Source organism: Eurosta solidaginis, chromosome 1, assembly GCF_040869045.1.
Source record: "Eurosta solidaginis isolate ZX-2024a chromosome 1, ASM4086904v1, whole genome shotgun sequence".
Classification (NCBI taxonomy): Eukaryota; Metazoa; Arthropoda; class Insecta; order Diptera; family Tephritidae; genus Eurosta; species Eurosta solidaginis.
The window spans coordinates 96,895,150-96,912,379 of record NC_090319.1 but is presented as its reverse complement, the minus strand read 5'-3'; the positions used below and the strand labels follow the sequence as shown (position 1 = coordinate 96,912,379).

The 17,230-nt window shown below is 33.0% G+C and overlaps 1 protein-coding gene across 10 annotated transcripts in view; it reads left to right on the top strand.

Moving 5' to 3' along the window:
• The window catches only part of ttk (zinc finger and BTB domain-containing protein ttk), a 149,611-nt gene extending 132,619 nt beyond the window's left edge, over positions 1 to 16,992 (top strand). For 9 of the 10 annotated variants that reach the window (XM_067759291.1, XM_067759290.1, XM_067759288.1 and 6 more), the window contains one exon: positions 8,727 to 16,992. In XM_067759291.1, the coding sequence (XP_067615392.1) occupies positions 8,727 to 10,465 (1,739 nt within the window). In that variant the 3' untranslated portion in view covers positions 10,466 to 16,992. Of the gene's footprint in view, positions 1 to 1,439; positions 1,871 to 1,937; positions 6,516 to 8,726 lie in introns of those variants that run through there. The other variant, XM_067759295.1, reaches the window with a different exon arrangement.
• The last annotated feature ends 238 nt before the right edge of the window (positions 16,993 to 17,230 follow it).

The following is a 17,230-nucleotide window of genomic DNA, read 5'->3' as shown; positions in this document are numbered from 1 at the left end:
CGGTTTCGGCACTAAACAATCTTCAGAACGTACAATGACACTGAAGACAAAAAAACAAAATCTACTCAGCCAACCAAGCAGCAATTAGAGCTTTGTTCAAGAGTGGGCTGGAAGTGCCTGAGGTCGCTTTATATTGCCTCGAATTCTTTCAAGATAAGTATCATCTGGCCCTATGACAAAGTGATATCCCGTGTAACTGTCATGGGCATCTCTTGGCCGGGATATGTAGAAGTCCCGCTGGTTACCTGTAGTCTGCTCATATAGAGGCTGAGACAACCTCTTGCCCATTAGTAATAGCCCGAAAATGGATAGAGGGCGATCTGTCGATATTTTTGGCTCCACTAAAGGCTCATTTATCCATAGTAACTCAGGTTTCGACATTAAGAGCGAACATAATGTCAGCTTAGAAATCAAAAGTAAAGTCTCCTCTCCACGAACAAAATCACTTTCTTCAAGTCGCTCATGATAACTGTTTTCATGTCTGGATCGGAATCATGGCCGGTGTCGAGAGAAGATGAGATGACTTTTGGAGTGTTCGAGAGAAAAGTTCTTCGGAAGATTTATGGCTCTGCTGACGGCGAGTATCGAAGGAGGTTCAATGATGAGCTCTATGGAGATATGAATCTTTATAGTCCAACGAATAAAAGCTCGTTAGTTCATATTATGTGAATAAGTGAAGACGCATCTGCCCAAAATGTACTTCAACTTTCTTTTTTGGCAGCACCTTCACTGTCAGGTTTTCGACGATGATGAATGAATGATTCTGAAAAATATATACTTAAAAAACCTTCCATAAGCAGATTAGTAGAGTATAAAGAAGTAGAATCAGCGAGGCACTTCTTGCCTGACTGCCCATTATTCTATTAAGTGAAAATATAAAGATCCCACCTATCTCCGGAGGATTTAAAGAAGGTTGTGATCAGTCTTATTCGAAAAAAAATCGTTGCAACTCAGCGATTTCCTAAGTTATTATTGTACCGTCAATCTCTAAAATATCCCTCCTAACCTCATATTGATGAATTCGACTAGCGTGTGTTATGCTATGGTTCTTTTAATCGAAAAAAACGCCTACTATTTGGAGTAGTGTTGCGGATGTGGGCAGTCCGCGGATTTCACTAGCCTCTGACGACAGGCACGTCTACCGCGGAAATATTCTAAGCGCCTTAACCTTGCCGGCAAATATAGTGTGCGTTATTTCGAAAGGCTCCCGCCATCGTTCCAAGTAGATAGAAATTTTAAATGTCTAGAAATCGAGTTTTTTTTAAGCATTTATTAGAGAGACAGTGCGACAAGAGCTGCCTCTGAGAGTAAGGAAACTTTAATCTATCGACGAGCGCAATGTATATGTGTGTGTTTATTCTTATCTGTAGCTACGTGTTTTCTTTGTAAAATCTAATGCTTTCCGTAAAAAATAGTCACCATTTTTATCTAAATTTTAGATGGAAACGACAGCGATGGTGATGAACAAATGGACACCTCTTACATGGAACCCCAACTGATGTTGGACGAATATGATGAGCCCGTTGAATTCAAATTTGATCCCAATGCTACAAGCTCACCAGCACAGCAACAACAGAACGCAGCCGCACAAGTGCAACAACAACAACAGCAAAACATGGAACGTCAAATACTACTCGCCCAACAAAAGAAACAACAATTAATCGAAGCATGTGCTGCTACAGCAGCATCCATAAAGCTTGCATCCGAGCCAAGCGGCAGTGGTATGCCAGGTAGTGTGACCTTGATCAATTCAATGGTTAGCATACCAAAACTGACACCAATTGGCAAAGTGTCCAAGGTGAAGGTGAATAAGCGTACCAAATTGAAGCAGAATGGCGTTAGTGGAATTATAATTGGCGCCGATGGAAAGGTGAGCATTTTTGAAATAACTTATGGCTTCCACAGTGTATTTACTCATTAAAATTTCCTTTCTTTAGAATTACACCAACGATTATATGGAAATGTTTAATGCGAATTATTTAGCTGCAAATGCTGCGGGCACACAACAAGCTCTAGCTGCGGCACAATCAAATAAGCTAAAAGGCGCTTTAAGCGCTGGTAATCTATCAACAACAACAGGTACCACCATTTCCTCACCACCACCCAAAACCAAATTGAATACATCAAGCGGCGCATTACCCGAAGGTGAAGCGGAAGGTTCCGTCCGTGACTATTGTGACAAAGAGGGTGAGCATACGTATCGTTGTAAGGTGTGCTCACGCGTCTATACACACATCAGTAATTTCTGTCGTCATTATGTAACATCACACAAACGCAACGTCAAAGTATATCCCTGCCCATTTTGCTATAAGGAATTCACACGTAAAGATAATATGACAGCGCATGTGAAGATCATACACAAAATAGAGAATCCATCATCCGTATTGGCTAACGCATCTGCAGTGGTAGCAGCACAGGCCGTCGCAGGTATAACACCAGCATCTGCACCACAATCGGCTGCAGTGTCAACAGCATCTACACCCACTCCGCCCGATTTAGCGCAACAAAGCTCAAATCAATCTATGACAAGTATGCCTGTTGCAGCAACGATACCATCGGTATCGGCATCAGCATCGGCATCTTCAACCTCATCCTCGTCAACGTCATCTACTGCGTCGCTGTTGTTGGCAGCGGCGACACGCTTACCTGAAACGGCGGCAGCGCAATAAATGCAAAGTTGAAAAGCATATTAGAGACTATTAATTTAAATTAAAAACAAATAAAAAAAATTTATTAAAAAGTTGCTGCTAACTAAAAAGGGTGTTGGGATTGCGTAAACACACAGATACACATACACACATAAACATACTTGTACATGCAAAATATGTAACATGAATTTCCATTTTACAATATTATTATAATGCGGCGCCGGCGGCGGTGTAAGTCGAGAGCTTAGAGAAAACGTAACCCGCTGCATATGCAGTGATATATGTACTATAAAGAAGATACATAAATTCTTAAACACGTTTAAAAAGTGTAAAAGCTCCGTTTTTCCCGAGCATATGGAATGCGCACTGATTGTAGCACTCAAAGTTAGTGGACTGGATTCGCCAAGCTCTCGTGTGCAACACTGATGTTCATAACTGGACTGGAAAACATTTTTGAACGCAAAATCACGCATATCAGGGAGGTTAAACTATGTAAATTTAATAAATTTTTGAGGTTTGTCAAGGACAAAGAAAAATCAGGAAAAAGGCTTCCAAAAATGTGCAAAAAATGCAGCAAATTAAATTATTTCACTAAGTTATATATATTATTTTTTTCTTTTAAAAACGTTGGAAACGTTATTAAAAAACATTTTTTTTTAATACCTTGAAAATTGTTTGCTTGATTTTTTAATTAAATTATTTTGCTTTGTTTTAATACAAAAATTTGGTTGCGTTTATTTATTTTTATTTTTTAATTAATTACTTCTTTATGGCTAAATTAAAAAAAAAATCATTCACTTTTCGATACTGAAAAAAATAAAAGTATTGCATGCAAAAAAAATATTGGGCTAACGCTGCTAATATCATAAACCTTGGGAAGAGAAGGGCATAAAATAAACAAAGTTTTGCGCACAAATGTACATTTGCTGTATTTATGCTTAAATTTCAGCGTTTCTTTAATTCATCCATTAGAGACAAATGTAAGTGGAATAAGGATAGACATGAATAAGAAGAAAAATAGACGGGAGTGAAAGCGAGGCTCACTTTCTGAAGATAGGCAAACCAATATTGTCGCAGGACAAAGTCTGTCGGGAATACTAGTTGTGAAAAATAACAAATACATGGTTTGTTTCGCATTTTTTAATATACATACATATGTATATTTTTAAAACAATTTGATTTAGAACTTAGTTTTTTCAATATTTTGATTGAAATTAAAAACAGACGAACATTTTTTTGTTTTCATCGCCAATTGTTTATGAAAATTCAGAACAATCTTTAATTTCTTAACTGACAAGCGGATAAAAATTTCTTTTTATCCAAATGCTTCTTAAAAAAAAATATTGACTTAAATTTCTCTATAATTTTATTATTAAAAAAAAAAAAATTCGGATAAACTGCGTTTATAACTCATTAAAGTTTTTCGCTTATATATATTTTATATTAATTTCAACTGCAAATATCTTCCAATTTCTCAAAATTTAAGTTAAAATTTTCGATGCAAAAAAATTCGACAAATGAATTTTCTTAAAATTGTAATAAACTAAATATCACAACGGACCTACATGTTATCCAAGTGAGCTTCCCCTATTAGGGCAGCTACCACCTAACCTAAACTAAACACAAAATGAATGTAGAAGCTTTATAAAACAAACTTTAAGCAAAAAAATAAAATTTAGGACATTCTTTCGGTCGAAGTATTTTCATTAGGCTGTCCTTATTCGTCCGGCAAATTTAGTACAAAAATTACCCATTTTCCTTTTTTAATTTAATACTCTTTTTCTTCCTTATACTTTTTTTGGGCGATAAAAAGTATTTTTTTTCGTTCGAATAACCACTTCCATTTTATAAAATTTGTTTTTGTTTGAGGTTATTATGCGGCAATCATTCTCTGCTAGATCAACAAAAAAAAAAAATAGTAAAAACAAAAAATTAAAACGATAAGTTTCGGTTAGCTAGACAAGAAATAATGTTATTTTAAAATTTTGTGAGAAAAAGATTAAATTGCCAAATATATAAAAAAACATGTAAATATAATTTGTGTGTTTTGTGCGCCTAAACCAAATATTTGAAACCTAAAGCCCTACGCAAATACTTTGCTTAACATTTGTTGTGCAATTATATGTTACTTTTTTCCTAAATAGGTATAAGAATATTTTTTTTTTTTTTTTTTTTTTAATAATTTTTTTAACTACTTTTTTTTGCAGAAAATGTGTAATTGTTTTTACAATAATACAATTTTCATATGGCATACAACCACAAGCGGCCTTCTTTTAGTTAAGTACATACAAAAATAAAGCAGACGGTTATTTAGCGACTAAAACTAAAAAAAAAAATCATAAAGTAAAAAAAATTACATAATTTAAACCATACAAACAAACTACGCTAAACGACAAACTGCACTTACCAGCACACACACACACACACACACACATCTTACACACTTAGTTAATTTTACGTGTTTTTTAATGCTAAAATATGTTTACAATAATTATTAATTATATATTGTTATTAAATATAATTTAATTTAATGCTTAAATAATAATTAATTAAATGCAAGAAGAAAATGAATAAATAAATAAAACTACCTTGTTGCCTTCAAATGAAGCTAGCTTAATATATTTTAGCATAAACATAATTTTTAGTTATTTCATGCATATCTATGTATGTATGTACAGTTATTAAAAAAATATGATATTTAGATACATACAATATTTGAAAAAAATCTTCAAATAATTATCGTTCATAAATATAACGCATAAACTAAGGATATTTATGTTTAGTATATATATATTAATTAACTATAAAATTGATTTTTTTTCATTCATTAATAAAATATCTAAATAAACAATTTGTATAGAAGAACACAGCAATAAAAAATGTTTAAAATAAACAGAAAAAAAAGTAGTGAGAAAGTATTTAAAGGATGTATATTAGCTGCATATAAAAGAATATAATATTTATATATATATATATTTATATCTACATGTAAATCGGAGGCTTAAATTATCGCCAAAGAACTACAAATACAATAAATAAATAAATTAAAAAATAATATGAAATAAACACACACACACACACATAAAAAAATTTCACACAGTAAATTTTGACAATCATTAAAATTGTTCATAACATTTACGACAATAACAATTATTTTTAATGTTTTTAAAAAAAGACAGCGTAAATATCTAACTCTTAACATAAGAAGTGCACTTATTTTTCTTGTGAAACATAATTTAAAAAATAAAAAATAACTGGCTAGAAACATTTTTTGCAATAAAAATGAAACAATTTACGATAAAAAAAACATAGCTTTTTATTAATTTTAAACTATTTAATAATTTGAATGCAATAGAAATTGCAATAAGAATGTAAAACAGGGCAATAATTTTTGAATGCTAAAAACAAATTTTAAAATAAGCCTCTTCGTAGCAAAAGATCTCCAGCAAAGCAGTAGGAAAATCTTACTTTAAAAAAATCAAATGTTGAAAGAACAACCAATACATCTTCATACATAACCTACAAATCTGCAAAATTTATATACTTTCATAACACCCAAAAAACGATGCAAACCTTTGTATGTATGTAGTACATAATTTTCCTTTGCAAACTTTTTCCAACATTCTAACACAAAACACAAAAACAATGCATCAAGATAAACACGATGTATATATTTAGTTTTTATTTAAATAATACTTAATGTTTATTCTATATATAATTTTTTTCTCTTCGTTTTTAGTGGTAGCTAGTGCAATTTAGTTTTTACTTTTATAACATGTTCATGTTAATAATTAATAATAATTATAAAAAAAAATATATATATACATATTCATAATAAATATGTTTGCATAAACAAAAACCTCACAACGTCAGCTCCTTCAATGTTTAAAACCTATTTTAATTCCATGTATTGTAGCATATTACATAAATATTTACCTACATACTACAACATACATTTTACATTGAAAAGAAAAAAATATACATATTAATATTTTTTATTAATAAAGAATTTTGTTGCACTAAAAAGGAAAATAAATGTGAGTTTGAATTTTGTCGGTGAATCAACATAAAAGATGGGTGATGTGTAAGCCAAGGCGAATTCAGTATGGATTCGCCTTGTGTGTAAGCCTATGCAGTAGAATCGAAAAGGGATTGCCGCTTATGTCGAAAAGGAACATTCTGAATTTTAAGCTCCCTATATTGGCATTTGGCATGTTATTTGTGAATAAGGAATGCAAAAAAACGTCACACTCATGACTTAACTCTATAAGGTTGGCTCATCTCTACAGCAACAACATACCTTTGTTCAGATTGTCAAAAATTGCGTATGGGTGTTAGGCTAATGGAATGGAATGAAAACATAAAACTCAGCAGGTTTTGTGTGTTGTAAGAAAATGTTGTCAATGTGTTGGTTTCATTTCAAGTTTGCAATCTCCTCTTGACAATCCCTACTCCACTGAAATTAAAAAAAATAAAATCAGCTGATGAGATGAGCCAAGCATATAGTTGAGCCATTGTACCACTGTTGAAATAGTTAAATTCGTGACTCAACGAAGGCCTTAAGGCCCTAGCAAACATGCCATATACATGTCCATATAAAACAGCTAATCTAACCAATATTATGGAAAGCAATTTAATTGGTCAATGTTGCCATACCACAACTACTAGCCATAAGAGTTTGTGTATTTATTCACTTTTAAGATATTGTTTTTTTTTTTGCCGAGTGACCTATTTTTGTGGCATTTGTTAGTAACATTTTGCATATTTTCTTTTTGTGAAATTATGAAATTTTTTAGGTGAAGGCACCAATAACAGAGTTGACCTGACACGAAGGGTAGTCATACAATGTGTCATAGTCATAAATGTGTCAAACATTTCTTAAACTAATTCTGAGTTAAAAAATAACTTTGAAATATAACGCTTGGTGTTGTTTTAAAAGGAACAGAAAGATTCCGTTCTAGTCGTTTCGTCTGAATGGACGTACAGTGTCATTCTCGGCTCAACTACAATTTTTTCGGGCTTTTTTAGTTGCGCTGAAAATTTAAATAGGCCTCAAGGTTGGCTTCTGCGCTTCCTTCTGGCGTTTTGGCGGAGTTGGGAGATGCAATGCTTCCCTGACTTTGAGTTAGGGTGGTGTTTTTGCACTCTTAACAGGAATCATGAAAAAATATGGCGGCAAGCCACATATTGAAACAATTGCCGTGTTTTTTTTTTACATCTATAGACGTTTACGCTTAAACTTTATATGGACTGCTAAGCGTCAAACTTTAAATACACCTCTGAAGTTGCTGCGCATAAAATTTGTACTACAAAGGCCCGGTTTTTCAGTACAAGTTCAACTCAGTTTGTCAGTTAAAATAAGCTTAAACTTATTTTGCAGGTTTTCAGTCCACTTTAACTGAAGTTTAAGCTGAGCTTGAGCGGCCCATCTGGCACGGTTAAACTCTAGTTAACCTATCAGTTATTTGCTTTCGTTCGAAATGGCATCGAATATACCCAACTAGCATTTGGGCTTCAGTACCATTAGAGCTCATGTTGATAACTAGCATACCTCTAAAATCTCAAGAGTTGTTACGAAAAAGTGGCTCAAGTTGAGAATGAGAATCATGGTGTACTCAGCAAAAGAGAGAATTGTTTATAAAGCGAAAAATACTATTACTTAAGTTGAAAAATGATAGTTCCCAACATCGGAATATCAGGATGATTATGCTGTCAGGGACCATGAATTGAGACGTTGGCCTTCCTTTTAGTTTTCTTGATTACAAAAAAGGTGTCGTGTATGTTTCTGGGTCATAGAGGACATTGCCGGCCTGTCTTTGAGTTTTGTTAAGTTAGACAGAATTTTGACGATTGATCCTAACCCCCCGGCAGCATGTAAATTGTAGCTCTTTGGGTGTTCCTTTAATTTGTATGGAAATGCCCCATTCTACCACATTCCCTTACTAGGACTACTGCCTCGGTGGAAAGCTTCCAGTAATCTACTTGCCAATAAAAAGATAATACAGTTTTAAATAAAAATTTTTCTTGATCTGAGCCCATGGAGGACTAATTTCGTGTCATATTTTCCTTTATTTTCAGTGCAATTAATAAATACATCACCAGAATTATCACAAAGACTTTTCGGTTTAATAAAACCAGCAGCAACAGTTCAACCACAACAACAACAATCATCACAGAACGATGCAATGCAATCAGACCAAGCACAAGTCTCACTTTTACAATTCAATGATCCACAAGAAGTAATAACAAATTTACCAGCCGCTTTGGGCTTAAAAGTACGAAAAACCTTACAGCTTACCGCACCAACGCAGCAGTCACAACAAAATCAACAGCAGAAACCGCAACACCAACAACAACAGCAGAATAACACGCAGAATACCAATTCATTGCTGAAGCAACAACTGCGTGCCGGACCAAAGGAAATCTCAAATACTAATAATACAACTGAGCCCATGTCTAATCCCAAGAATACCGATTTCAGTTGTGCAGCACTACAATCGCTAGCAAGTGTTGCTGAGCGTCAAACACCAAATGCAATTCAGCCACCTTCAGCTAATAATTTGCATCATCAATTTCTATTGCATATGGCAGCGAATCCAATGCTAAAGCCAGGCGCCGATTTCTTCCGACAACAGCAACAGCAACATCAGGCGCAACAACAGCGGGAACAGGAACAATTAAATGCACAAGAACAAGAACAACAACAGTCACAAACGCCTGCCCAAACATCCTCACAGCCTACGAAACTGCTCGAACAGGAATATCAAAACGAAGAAAGCATGTCACCCACAAACATGGATCTCATACTCGATCAGACTGATAAATCAGAGCCAGAATTGATGTTAGTCGATGAAACAGCTGGTTTTGATTATAAAAATGCAGATACATCATCGGTGGGAAATGTGGATGACTCAGCTGTACCTATTACAACAATAACAATAAGCGACACGGCTGACAATGAAAATTCGAATGCGAATCGCACAAACGATTTGGTAAGACCGAATGTAAGTTCTGGCAGTAGTGGCACCACTTCACGTCGTCCAGTGCAACGAAGACGTATACGACGCAAAGCACAATCTACATTGGATGATCAAGCTGAGCATTTGACTGAAATGTCGGTGCGTGGACTCGATCTCTTTCGTTATGCGCGCATCAACGAAGGTGTATATCAATGCACCGAATGTGCTAAAGATGACTTACAAAAGACTTTCAAAAATAAATATAGCTTCCAACGACATGCCTTCCTCTATCACGAGGGCAAGGTACGCAAAGTGTTTCCATGCACATTGTGCGGCAAAGAATTCTCACGTCCGGATAAAATGAAGAATCATTTAAAGATGGCTCATGAAAATTGCGTGGCACGCGACACGAGTGGCTTTAATCCAATAAATTACTTAATTTCGGCTGCGACGGCAGAAGAGATGCAAACGACAATATTTACAGCAAGTGCAGCTGCACAGCAACAACAACAGCAGCAGCAACAGCAACTGCAGCAACAACAAATTGCACAGCTGCAACAACAACAACAGAGATCGTTGTCGATGCACGACGATTACATGGATAATACTTTAAGTATTTTGAGTGCAATGCCACAAGAGCGTGACCACAATTCGCGTCCAACTTCGCCGACACCAGCGGCTGCATTGTTGAAATTGCGCAGTGACTTAACAATTAAAAATGAAATTGTAATATCACCTTCACCTTCGCCGGAACCGATTATGACTGTTGTACCAGCAAATGCCAATGTGCCAAAATCTACAAATTCTTCGATGTTACAAGCGAAGCGTATAACCCAAAGACTGGAAGAGGTTAAGTAGTTATGTAAATTTTGATTTCCAAATTAGAGCTTATTTCATAACAAAGTATATCACAGGGTTTTTGAAACTAGGGCTATCGGAGATACTGACAACCCTTATAAGCATAAGTACAGTCCAACATCGAATATCAAATGCATTGATTTTCGGCTATTCATCAAGCTGAAAACTGTCGCACTAATTTTAAAATCTAAAAGAGTGAATATGTATGTAGGGAAGACATTTGATAATTTCGACGCCGCTCAGAGCAAACTTTTGCAGAACGCCTAATTTCAAATAATGTTTTGTGGATCGTTCTATTTTAGAAGCCTCTCGAAACAGGGTTGTTATTCGTATGAATTTATTTGTGCTCAAAATAAAAAGTAGCAGCAAAAACCAGTTTAAAAAATCCGGAGATTTGTGTACTGAACGAATAGCTTTTTCGAAAAAACCTTGCTATCTCCGAATAAGCTTGAAGAACATTCAATCTCAGAATTCTTTGGGGAACACCCCATTTATGACGGCTGCCGAAATATCTCTATTTTCCTAAACCAATATCAATTTTACGAAATCAGACGACGATTAATGTCACCTTTTCTTGGATTCAAACTGTGTAGTTTATATAATAATAATTCATTCATTGCCTCCCGAAAGGTGAAGGAGCAAAGTTAAGTCCAACACTGAAGAATTCATCTGTGACAAAAAATCAGGAACCGCAAATAACAGTGCTTGGAGAAAACTGTGCTTTTCAACATTGTTCACCATCCAAGACAGATGAATTTGCTGAGAAGAATTGTGAGGTTAATTGTCTTGTCACTTGAGTCGGGTAGCTTAAAAAACATAGCTAATTCAAAAGCATAGCGATAACAGAAGTCAGTAAAGATTCTGGAAAGTAGTCTAGGTATTTATTTCCGGTATGGGGTCTGCTCGAAAAGTGCATGGAATATATCATAGGCGGATTTGATATGTAGAGATATAGAGAGTAACCAATGCAGAATAACCAATACCAAAAGAACAGCGGTGTTAAACGGGTGATAGGTAATTCACCACACTACCTATCTGATGATTTTCAGTGTTATTCGTTGTATGCCTTCAAAAGAGAATAACCTATCATATCTGTTTTCAACTACATATTCACTAAAACTCTTTAATTGTTAAAAACTCTAAATTGTCTGGTATTAACCGAATATTCGGATACTGTAAATCTAAAAGTGAAATGTTCGAAAACTCCAAATTCAAACTGCCCTAATTAAAAAAATAACCTGTAAGTGCTGACTGTTACATGAAGTCTGATGGAGAATTCTGATTTATTACTCAACTAACGCTGCAATCAAAGATGTCAAGCTGAAACGAACATAGCTTTCCATAATTCGATAACGAACAAAATTGTGTATTAAATTATCGATATCATTTCACCAAATGTTAAAGACTACTGCACAACCAAAAATGCGGATATACTGATAACTCAAAACACTTTTTAAAACATTGGAACGGGGATCACAGACATTTAAACGGTCTTCTTGAGCATTTGTTATCGAATTACGGAAGTCCCCTAAGTCTACACTTGCTATGTGCGACTGCAGCTTAAATTACGTTGGTAAAAGTGCTATGAAAAGGAGAACTTGCGCAGAGTGCTTAAAATAAATGCAAATTTTTTTTTATTATAGTTTAAATTTAAACAAAAATTGTTGTAAGGCCGCAATGTGCAAGAAATTAGTATACAATAATGATTAACTATAAATGTTATTTTGATAAATATATAAACGCATAACTAAAGGGTCTGATTTATCATATAGTACATATAGAAAATAATGCACAAAAATCAACTCATTTACTTAAATGCATATATACAAAGAAATATTAATAAATTAAGGATATTACTTATAATGATAATTAAAACTTAATCTTAGAGTCTGAAACGCGCAAGAATGAAGCGAAGAACTTAACAGAAAACGAAAGCAATGAACTTGGCACAAATATGAGATTAAAAGTTTTTTAAAAATGTATTGTATATTTTAATAAATGAAATAATCTTTGCAGTAATTTTATTTATGTGAAATAATTCTAAGCGCACAAAAATCATGCTGTAATTTACTCAAATGATCAATTACTAAATTTTCATATGTTGTTAAAAGTAAAAAAAAAAATATCTTAATGGAATTATAAGCAATAAAATTCATTTTAGTAAATAACTTTAGACGCCTTATTGTTTAATGCATAAAATACTATTTAAAGCGCACAAATTGCACATATAAGTCGTTTTTTTTTTTTTAATATGTAAATAATTTGTGAACCGTCCATTTGTTTATTTCATTAATTGCATATAAAGAGACAGTTTCTTGCATATATACATACTTACATTAATATATTTATATATATATATACATAATATTATCGGCTACATTAGACTATTTTACAAATTACTTTAGTTAAACAAATAAGTTCAACTCTAACATAAAAATATTTAAGTTCATTTATTCATTTTATTAAATTAAATCTATAAAATTCAAACTTTTGTTTAACGTAATAGTCCAGTCATCTTTAAAAATTACGCTCAGCTATTTTCGGAATAAACCACGATGAGCGCGCTGCTGTAAAAAAAACATAATTCTAGCACAATGATAAATTAAGCAAATATGTTTGTATGTATATAATATTTTTATATCACATTTATACAGCACCAAATCACATTTTCAAAATAACTAATTGGAGAGCATTTCATCGCATTCGGCCAGCAAATGCAATCCACACAACCGAAAAACAGCAAGAACACGAATGGTTAAACGACGTATCATAATCTTATAGCGTTTTCTTTTCTGAAATAAATTGTTGCCTAAGTAAAGCTTTAATAGAGTTACTCCTACCCCTGTAAATGTTCAACATTTATAGTGCATGCAAAGAACATAAATGGCTACCCCGGTATTAGCTGATTTTCACAAACGCGCTGTCAATGGTAATAAAAATTCATTAGCAATTATTTCCTTCATTTCAATTTTCCTCGCTAAAAATTTGTGAAGTTATGAAAATAAATCGTCACGATCAGCTGGTTTACCAGAGTTGCACTGCCACACCGCCATTTTATGCGAGGTAAAAGTGTAACGCTTCTGCGTTTCGAGCAGGCAACAATTTTCACAAAAGAACGAAATACCCCATAAAGGCGTTACCTGCTTTTTAGAATAGAAAACAATATATTTACAACCCTTGCGTGGCGTACAAATAGCGATTTTTGTTCGGACACTGATGATGGCACAACGCCGAAACCGGTTTGTCTCAAAACCAAATTTGACAAGGGATGACGGAAAATCGTTCCAATATACATCAGTTTTTTAAAGCTTGGCTGAAAATTTTACCAGAAACGCTTTATGTATATTTTTTCTTTTTTTATCGTACTATTTTTAATGAATTACGTCAAGTTTAAGAAATATCACGTGGTGTCTGCTTATGTTGCGTTAGCAGTAGTGGAGCTCACTAATAATGAAGATCACTAGCAATAACTACTGTGCTATTCACTAATTTGGTGTTATGATCCCTGAAGAGCTATCGATGAAAGAAACGTGGCATCAAAGAAAATGTCATTAATCACGATACAACTATTAGAGGTTTGTTTTCTTCTGACAACAGAGCTTTGACACTCCCGAATTAAAAAATCAGCACGGATTGATTTTACGAAGAAAGGAAAATGGGCATGATTCAATATCCTTCCTTCAATCTTCTTGAATAGTATATTAGTAGTGATAGTAATTTTGTAAACGCCAGTAAGTATTCGGGCTCATTTCTTCATTATTTACGTAGTATTATGTGAAATGATATCTAGTTATATTACTTTTCTCTGTAGAAAATAATAAAATGATACAAGACCTTACAATATAGGAAACATTTCTGATTTTCTTAGAAATTTTAACTCATACACCTAATGCTTAGTTTTCATTCGGTCAAAAACACCGATATCAAAAACTGTCACAGGCTGGCCCGCTGGGTAGTTGGTGTCAAGAACGTTTCGATTATGTCACATTACTGACTCAAAGTCGTAAAAGTTGTGCGTGGTCCAAACCCACGCTTAAATTTTGTTTTAGTTGTTTCACGCGCCCGTTTTATGAGTGAAAGCGTTTACATTGACCGCATTCGCATTCCGCTTAACCTTCACTGCGAGGACACCAATCCATCGGAAGAAAATGCACTGACGTAATTTTTGTAATAAATAGTACAATAAAAATAAACAAATATCAATAATACAAAGCAGGGGTGGGATTATTGTTCTGTGAAAAGATGAAATGAAAAAAAAATTCAAAAAAAAAAAAAAAATTCATTCAAATGTAAGAAAATAAAAAAATTTACAGTTTTTGGAGAATAAACTCGTTTTAGTGCATATGCATTTATTAAAACCTTGTATTTTTACTGGATAAATGTATGTTATTCCATTCTATTCCACTGTGTGAAAGCAGACTAAGACAAACCTAGACTAAACGTTGGTTGACTGTGTTTCTCTCCGTCGTAATCTGGTCAATTAAAACGTATTTTTTGAACTGATAGTCGTTAAAGCTTCAAAAAACTCTAATATATCATTAACTCAGGGCGATATCGGCTGAATTCTTGAAAATAACGTATTTCGTATCCAATTACAATTTATAAAAACAAAATACACATAACAAATAGCCGGAGCAGTAGCTGAGCGTATTTTTCGTTACTCCTGCTACTCTGGGCATAAAAGCTGTGTTTGTTTTTGTGTATATACTACATATGCACTTGAACTTTATATGGACTGCTAAGTGTGTAACTTTATCTAAACTTATGAAATTGTTGCGCAGAAAATAATTACTGCCAAATTTCAGTATGCATTATACTCAGTTGCAACTGAAATGTGTCTCTCCATTTTATTCTCCACTTCTATGACCGAAAATGGTGTGGGTTCACTATTCATCGCAACCGATTCAGCTATGGGTTATACACTACGCCCTACAGAGGTGTCTGTCTCCGATATTCATGATAACCCTTTTTGTAGCGAGTTATTTACCACTGCGGCGAATCTTCAATACATAATACATTGGTCTCCTAAACATTATTTAACCGGCAGATATAGATGTATACACATGTAAAAAAAAAACACGGCTAATATTTAGAGAAACTCATGCCTTACTTTAAAAATTAAACCTAATATGGCTTTCACATTGGCCCATCAACTCGGGTTTATGGCGAAATGTGAATACCATATAATGCCTGTAATCAGCCTGATTATTTATTTTTATTTATGGCTGATATAACAGCTAAAAGCTCACGTCAGAAGCATATGCGCTCAGAATATTTATTTTTGCTCAGCTCTGATGTGATGTATGCTTTCAGAATTTTTTGCCCCGCTGGATTTTTGTTTCGTTATTTTATGCCTTTAAAATTTCTTAAAGAATTTTGTGTTATATAACATTTCGTCCCCTCCTACATATGTATTATTTTATTTGTTATTAGTGGTCTTCATTTTGAAGTTACTTGTAACTTAAATAATATAAAATATTAATTTTCGTTACTGTTCTTTAAATTATTTGTAAATATTTATTATTTATGTTTTAGCAATAGTGAGCAATAAATTTGAATGTGTAAATAAAAAAATTATATAATAATAATAAGTTAATACTCAAAATAAAGCAACCCCTCACAAGCAATAAGCAAATAATAAAACTAAAAAATAATTTAAAAAAATGTACATATGTGCAATGAACTGCAAAAATTTAATGAACTTTTCCTAATTTAAGATTATCGGCAAGACTTACAATTATTTCGTAATATTTTTTTATTTAACGTTCAATTGAAAACAAGGAGAAGCTTGTACATATTAAATGATGTATAATTTTTTTAAGCATATTTATAAATCATCATTTGTGAAAACATCATATCATTAGCTTAAATTAACTACACTGCAACAGAAAAGTAATTTAATTTTAACTATTTACATATAAATATAACAACACGTAAAATTTAAAAACGTTTATGATTGATGCGAGTAAAAGCCACCAGAAAAAATAGTTTCCAACTTTTATCAGTTATTTTTTTTAGGTTCGTTTGATTAGAAAACTTTGATGAATATTGTAGGTATATTTAATTCAAATTTTTTTCGAAATCGTTTCTGAAATTGGTTTACATACCTAGCTCTCCTATATAATCCATTAAAGTTTTATTTTTAATTTAACGAAAACAAAAAAGAAAGTAATTGAAAAACAGCAAATTCTTTACGCTGCAATCTTTTTACTCGCAGGTGTACATCAATTAAATAACATCGATGCTCAAGACTTTTCCAGTGATAGTTTTATTTATTGTCGTCTTAATTTTAATTAAAATAAAATATTTTTTACTCAGTCGCAATAAATCAAAATTATAACAATTTAATTTTTTTAAACTTAACAAATTTCATATATATTAAATTGAATCTATGTCAATCATCATTTAATATTATGAATGAATATTGTATTTACAAACATACATATGTACATTCAATAAACATTAATAAAGGCTTTTGTATTTAAACATATGAAATATATATATTTATAAATAATTTTTAAAACGCATTTTATTTTAATTTTATTTTAAATTGTTGAGGCAAGCAGTCAGCACGCGTAACCACTCACGCATACTACAAGCTTAAGGCTTCCTTAACCCTAACGCCATAGTCGTAACCATACCCATATCCATAACAATCTCCAATGTGATCGATTAATGGTGCCTTAACCTAAAAATCGTAAAAATTTCATAAAAATGAAGAAAACGCAAAAAATTACATACATATTCCACAAAAAATAAATCTCT